This window comes from Nansenia antarctica (genome assembly GCF_963989245.1).
Source record: "Nansenia antarctica genome assembly, chromosome: 3".
Lineage (NCBI taxonomy): Eukaryota > Metazoa > Chordata > Actinopteri > Argentiniformes > Microstomatidae > Nansenia > Nansenia antarctica.
Genome location: NC_137688.1, coordinates 86,143,491 through 86,150,990, shown reverse-complemented (window position 1 = coordinate 86,150,990; position 7,500 = coordinate 86,143,491). Strand labels below are relative to the sequence as shown.

The 7,500-nt window shown below is 40.5% G+C and overlaps 1 protein-coding gene across 1 annotated transcript in view; it reads left to right on the top strand.

Moving 5' to 3' along the window:
* Window positions 1-2,046: 2,046 nt before the first annotated feature.
* The window catches only part of LOC308153002 (proton-coupled zinc antiporter SLC30A8-like), a gene marked incomplete at both ends in the record, with an annotated part of 15,264 nt that continues 9,810 nt past the window's right edge, over window positions 2,047-7,500 (top strand). The window contains one exon of the mRNA XM_080526084.1: window positions 2,047-2,120. Coding sequence (XP_080382210.1) covers window positions 2,047-2,120 — 74 coding nt within the window. The remainder of the gene's footprint in view (window positions 2,121-7,500) is intronic.

Sequence of the window (7,500 nt, the reverse complement as noted above, 5' to 3'; positions counted from 1 at the left end):
ACTTCAGAGAAACTCCCTCTTTGTGTGTGTGTGTGTGTGTGTGTGTGTGCGTGTGTGTGTGTGTGTGTGTGTGAGTGTGTGTGTAAACTCCAATAGCACGCTGGAGTTGCGTCAGTCAAGTGTGACATCAGCTCGTTGCTATTGTCTGACCGGCTGACCCAAAGATGTTTGGGTCTTTTTAAAGACACACACACATGCACGTGCACACACACATACACACACACACACACACACACACACACACACACACAGATACACACACACACACACACACACAGACACACACACACACACACATACACACACACACACAGACACACACACACACACACACACACACACACACATACACACTTCCAGACACACACACACACACACACACAGATACACACACACACACACACACACACACACACACACACACACACACACACACACACACACATACACACTTCCAGACACACAGTGCCCTTTGGACGTCAGAGGACAGTGACGCTGTCTTCACTCAGTATAACCCACACTGGTTAATCTCTTAATTGTTTAGATTTTTCTATTCCTCCCCTCTCTCATCTATCCTTCCTCTCTTTCATCATTCAATCTCACTTTCTTTCAACTGTCCAGACAATCTTATCAACCCTGACAAAAGCTTTTTGATACCGATTAAACCTTTTAAACTATTATACTGTTTGTCACTCAAAAGCCTTTCGTCTGGGTTAACCAACCTTCTTTCAACTCCCCAGAAAATCTAATCAACCCTGATAAAAGCTTACTGATACCTTAAACTTAAACTTAAACTAAAACTTTTTTAAACAATTAACTATTGCTTTTTGTAATTCCAAAAACGGTCATCCGGTAAACCAACCAACTCTACACCCACTCCTAACTTTACAACATTCTATAATCTAACCCATACTGATTAACCTCTAAATGTGTATCTACCTCAAAGTATTTGTATAGTAACTTTTTTTGCACAGACAAATGTCGCAAAGTGCTTCAAAACAAGAAAAATACTAAACAATAATTTATTTTTCAATAATTCAATAATTGTTCAATAATTATTTTTCATTTTATTTTATCTTTACCTTTTCTTTTGACTGTTTTCCCCTGCTTTTATATTCATTCTATGCTTGTATATGTTTTTATATTCACTTTATGTTCTTGTCCTGTTGTAAAGCACTTTGAGCTGCATTTCTTGTATGAAAGGTGCTATATAAATAAAGCTTTACTTACTTACTTACTAATAAATACAATATAAACAATATGATCTAACACCAAACTATAGACCCACAAAAAGCAAGTCAGGCAAAAAACGTTTTCAAACAGTTGCCAGTGTGTGTGGACCACTGCTCTACTGACGAGGGTCTTGAGCAGCGATCTGGGGAGTTCTATCGCCACCTTCTGGTCAATGTTCGCAACAGCAACACTTCTGGCCGATTTGTCCAGCGTAAAGATTTGAGACGATGCGTTTACATTTCGTAGCATAATAGCCTACAGATGCCACGTGTACCGCTTTCGATGTCAATCCAGCCTGACCCTTAACTATCAAACTGGAGTTGCATGTGACATTGTGAAGTGGAACACGATTATCCATCCTCGTCAATATCATAATATCATAGATAGGCTGTTCCATTCTTTTATTTGAGTTAACGGTGTATCTGAACTGTCCGAACACGAACAGTGGATCTCTTATCTAATAAACCTACCCCTCTCCTCTCCCTTAATGAAAAGCCCATGTTTGCCAAAGGTGCTGCAAGCGGCTTCAGATCTGCACACGGTGATCAGTCACAAGGTTTAAATACCTCTGGGCAACTCAGTTATTCTGCTGAGAAACCAACTTGGTGAGAGAGAGAATGTTCATTCAGAAGATGATTAGGTTTAGGGTTACACAGAGAAGAATCATTTGACATTATTCTTTTGTCATTCTAACATACTTTTTAATCAGTCATCTCATTTAGGCTACTTCCATATCATTATTAGTAGGGGAGAAACTTCTTTTGGATCAAATATATCATTATTAATCCTCGCATCTGAATCTGGAACACAATCATGTTCAGAAAGGACCCTGAGAAGGCTCACCTGGTGACTGAGAAGGTGGGGACGTACACCATCACCATGGGGAGGTAAGGGAGGCTATTAATATATCACTTACTGTTTCACTGTTTTTAGGCTCCATACATTTTTAATTTGAACTCAGTTTAAAGAAAAACAGATTTGTTTCCTTTTTCATAGCCTATAGAGATTTCACTTCAATCGTTCTTTATTATTATTATACAGCAAAAGATAAGAAGTAAGTAACAGTTACAGATGTTAAAATGTGTTACATTTAGACCGGCCTGAATGCAGAATGCAGAACTAGAGAATATTTAATTATAGGCTATAGGCTAACCCTTTTTTTCATGGACAGCCTAAGTCAATATTTCTTTTTTGCTCACGCTCAGCCTTGTCTCATGTCTCGGCATTACACAACACGTTTAACACACAGAGTCTAGAAGGTCTGGTGGTTTAACACACAGAATCTACAAGGTCTGGTGGTTTAACACACAGAGTCAGAAGGTCTGGTGGTTTAACACACAGAGTCTACAAGGTCTGCTGGTTTAACACACAGAGTCTAGAAGGTCTGGTGGTTTAACACACAGAGTCTAGAAGGTCTGGTGGTTTAACACACAGAGTCTAGAAGGTCTGGTGGTTTAACACACAGAGTCTACAAGGTTTGGTGGTTTAACACACAGAGTCTGGAAGGTCTGGTGGTTTAGCTCCTCTAGCAACGCGAACGACTATTCACCCAGTCCATGACTCTTTGGACTTCAATCGTCCAAACGACAAGGAAGCTGGTTAATCCGCGCAATACACGACTGACCCAATCCTGAAAAAATACCGTAACCTGGCTTTGAAAAAACACCGCAAACTGAAACTAAAAACTGTTAATCACTCTTTACTGATCTGGGACCCGCGACACAAACCGAGTGGTATTTTAGGAGGTCACATTAACATCCGCAGCCTTTCCCCAAGGCTGAGCAAATACACCACCTTCTTACTAACTCTAACTTGGACTTCCTAGGCCTAAGTGAGACTTGGTTACATTGTAACTCTCCATCCGCTGTATTAAATGTCCCTGGGTACAACACGTTTAGACTAGACCGATTGGCTGACAGACATGGTGGTGTCATGATTTATATCAAAGACCATTTTAACTGTCAACTAATAAACTGGTCTTTCGAACATGACTTAGAATGCATCGGTCTGAATGTACAGCTTTCTCCAGAAATGTCTTTTGTGCTCATTGTTGTTTATCGCCCACCTTCTGCTAGCAAGGATTTTTACATTACATTCAAAAAGCTACTTCAAGAGTGTGACTCAAAAACAGAAGTGATTGTACTTGGTGACCTGAATTGTAACTGGCTAGACAAGTCAATTAGGAAACCCCTTAAGCAGCTCACAGACGGTCTGGAGTTTAAACAACTTCTAGATGGCCCTACTAGAATAACTGCATCCTCCCAGACACAGATAGACCTGATCTTCAGCAACAAGCCTGAAAGAGTAGTCAAGACATATAATTTCATTACTGGTCTTTCTGATCATAACCTGACACTACTGTCCAGAAAATTGACTAAGAATCGTTTTAAACATCCATTTAATCCAGTTGAGCAATTAAGGATCCCCCACAAGGAAATGGATAACTTTGAAAGAGCAGTACAACAGATTGGTTGGAATAACATCCTCACTGGGAACAGCGTAGAGGTAGACTCCAAGACACTAGCAATCAAACTACAAAGTCTAGTCAACACATTTACTCAAAAAGTGAAAGGAAAGAAAAAAAACAACTCCCTTCCCTGGTTCAACACCGAGATAGTTAACCTGATAAAAGAAAGAGACTTTGCTTTGAAGAGAGCTTTGGAGAATAAGCCACAGCTAGTCAGTGACAGGCATAGGTTTACCTCCCTCCGGAACAAGGTTACCAAAATGATCAGAAAGGCTAAAGCTAATTTCTTCATTACTATCATCAAAGAGGCAAAGGGAAACACCAAACGGATCTGGGAACAAATCCAAAATGTCATGGGAACCAACCACAGGCCTAGGAAACAGATACAGCTGAAACTGAATGACAACTTAACACAAGATCCAGCCCAAATAGCTGTAGCTTTTAACACATATTTCATTGACTCTGTAAAAGAGATCGCACAGAATTTTCCTCAAATAACCAACAATAATGTTGAACTTGATGAAACCAAGCCCTCTTTCAGCATTCAGCCCATCTCGGCACACAAAACCCAAGTCATAATTTCATCTCTCAAACTCTCAACAGCGAAGGATATCTATGGAATGGACACGACAATGCTGAAATCTCTGAAAGAACACCTAGTCCACCCCATTACACAAATTATCAACCAATCAATACTTGAGGAAACAGTCCCTAGTACCTGGAAAACAGCTATTGTTTCTCCCATCTTCAAGTCAGGTGACCCCCAGGATGTTGGTAACTATAGGCCAATCAGTATTTTACCCGTTATCTCCAAGGTCACTGAGAAGTGGGTTACAGAGCAGCTCGTTCACTTTTTAAGCAATAGCCCATTTCCCCTTCATCCAATGCAGTTTGGCTTTAGGACCCTACACTCTACAGAAACGGCCAACTGCTACTTCCTAGAAAAGGTCAAAGGTATGGTTGATAGAGGAGGTGTTGTAGGTGCTGTGTTTTTAGATCTCCGCAAAGCCTTCGACACAGTCAATCACCAGGTCCTTATCACCAAGCTGTCTGCCTTTAACTTCTTGCCATCAGCCCTTAAATGGTTGGACTCATATCTCAGTGACAGAAATCAGCTAGTCCAGATAAACAATCAGCGCTCACCTACCATCATGTCTTGCACCGGGGTACCACAAGGCTCCATACTTGGCCCACTCTTGTTTAGCCTATATATCAACGACCTACCATCTGTCTGCCCAGAAGTGCATGTACAAATGTATGCTGATGACACTGTTTTGTATGTGCATGACAAGAACAAACACCTGGCAGCTGCCAAACTTAGCTCTGCTATGGAAAAGGTCACCAAATGGCTCAACAGCTCTTGCCTCCAGCTCAATGTTAATAAAACTGTAGGAATGTTCTTCTCCAAACAACACAATATGACCACGGCAAACATAACCATTTCAGGGCAAAACATTAGTATAGTTCCGTCGTTCAAATATTTAGGGATCATCATTGATTCAAACCTGACTTTCAAAGAGCACATCAAGAAAGTGTCTGGTAGGGTGAAGTTTGGCCTGGCAAACTTCAGGTACATCAGAAGCTCACTGACCATGAGTGCTGCCAGACTATACATGGACGCATCAATTATGTCGCACCTCACATATTGTTTGACAAGCTGGGGCCATGCATACAGCACTTCCCTAAAGCCAGTAGCCACCCTATACAAGCGGACCCTTAAGGTCATGGACCAGAAGCCAAACAGCACACACTACTGTACCATCCTAGACAGATGTAAATACCTTAGCTGGGAAGACACCATCAAATACAAAAACATCTGTCTCATCCATAAAATTCTGCATAACAAAGCTCCTCCCCCGCTTAACTCTTTCATAAACCAGCGTAACCACAGCTTACGGCCCACCAGAAGCACCTCTCGTGGTGACCTTATAGTTCCATTCAGGAAAAGCACCTTCAGTAAGCAATCCTTCTCAGTGATAGCAATAGAAAACTGGAACTCACTACCCAACCAACTCAAAGACATACGGTACATACTTACTCCACCTTCACAACACACATGAAAGCCTGGCTGACACAGAACTATACTTGTCCTCATTAATCCCTCTCTGTGCTGCCTCCCCATAATGCCTTTTTTTGGTATGTTTTGTTTTGTTTAATGTTTAACTGTTTAACTGTTTGTAAGTGCTTAATGTTGTGTGGCCTGTAATTGTCCTGTGGCTTCTATGTGCTTGAAATGTCGCTGCCCCCATAAGTGTGTATGTGGTGTTTGTTGTAGCCCCTTCAATCACCTCAGCTTGCTTACGTGTGTTTTTTGTCAAGTGTGATGTTGGGGTACCTTGTCTCAGCCACGTGTTCTTAGAATTTTTAAATGTTTTATTTTAACTAATGACGTTACTTTTCAGGATGCCATGTTGCAACTGGCCGGGGACTTCAGCTGAAAATTAGCCGACTAGGCTAACGCTGCCTTTTTTACTATATTTTATATGGTTCATGTATTAGGATTGTCCTCGATATAATAAACTAATAAACTAAACTAAACTAAACACACAGAGTCTACAAGGTCTGGTGGTTTAACACACAGAGTCTACAAGGTCTGGTGGTTTAACACACAGAGTCTAGGAGGTCTGGTGGTTTAACACACAGAGTCTAGGAGGTCTGGTGGTTTAACACACAGAGACTAGAAGGTCTGCTGGTTTTAGCGGTGCGCAAACTTGGAGGGGGCGGGGCGGGGTACTCCTCATACTACACGCACTTCATGGATCTTAGAATGGATGCTGCTATTTTGCTTCTATTTGGGCAACTTCTATACTGTTCAATTCATTAATATCACAAGGTCATATTATATATATCATTTCATATACTGTATATATTAATTTATCATAATTAATTTATCAAATGTGTTGTGACTGTGAGTGACCCTTGAGCGTCTCTCTACCTCTCTGTCGTCAAACTCCTAGTGCCCCTAGGTTGCATGATCTACTGGCCTCGTCTGACACTCCTTCCACCGCCTCAGTGCTGAGGTATATCTATATACATATACCGTATATATAATACAATATAGCCAATCATCACTGGCGGAGAAATTTGCGGAGGAAATTCACGTAGGCCTACCTACTCATTGTTCCAGAACAGGTTAACATCCTCATTGTTCAGAACAGGCAAGGCAAATACAACAGGTCGTCTTTTAAAATACAATACATAAAAAGCCGAACAAAAGAAGTGTTAGCTTAGCTTGATATCCTTTGCCCTTGTTCTGTAGGCTACATATCACATTGTACATACTGTATATCTTTACTGTACATATCATATTGATATTCATGCTCATATATTTTTATATATCTTTTTATATTAATATTCATTGCACATTTGACTTTATATTAATTTCCTTATACTCACTGTAATACCGTATACTGTACCACCAGGCACTGTCATACATTTATGGCTTTTGCACTATCTGGTTAGATCTAATGTATCTGGTTAGATGTCTAACTGTATTTCATTGACTTTGTACTTGTACTCTGTCAATGACAACAAAGTTGAATCTAATCTAATCAAATTTTAAAGTGAAGTACAATAATCATTTAAAAGGTTCAGGTTTTAAAATCAAATCAATCAGTTAAAAACCTAGCCTAAACTGTCAGTGTTTAAAATACCCATTTGAGTGGCGAAAACGAGAGGGTGTGCCCTATTAGTGCCCCTCCAATGGTCTAAACTTGACCATGTGCCCCCACAGTTGAAAAATGTCATGCTAAAGTGCCCTTTTGAGTGGCGAAAATTAGAGGACGTGCCCTACCGGTGCC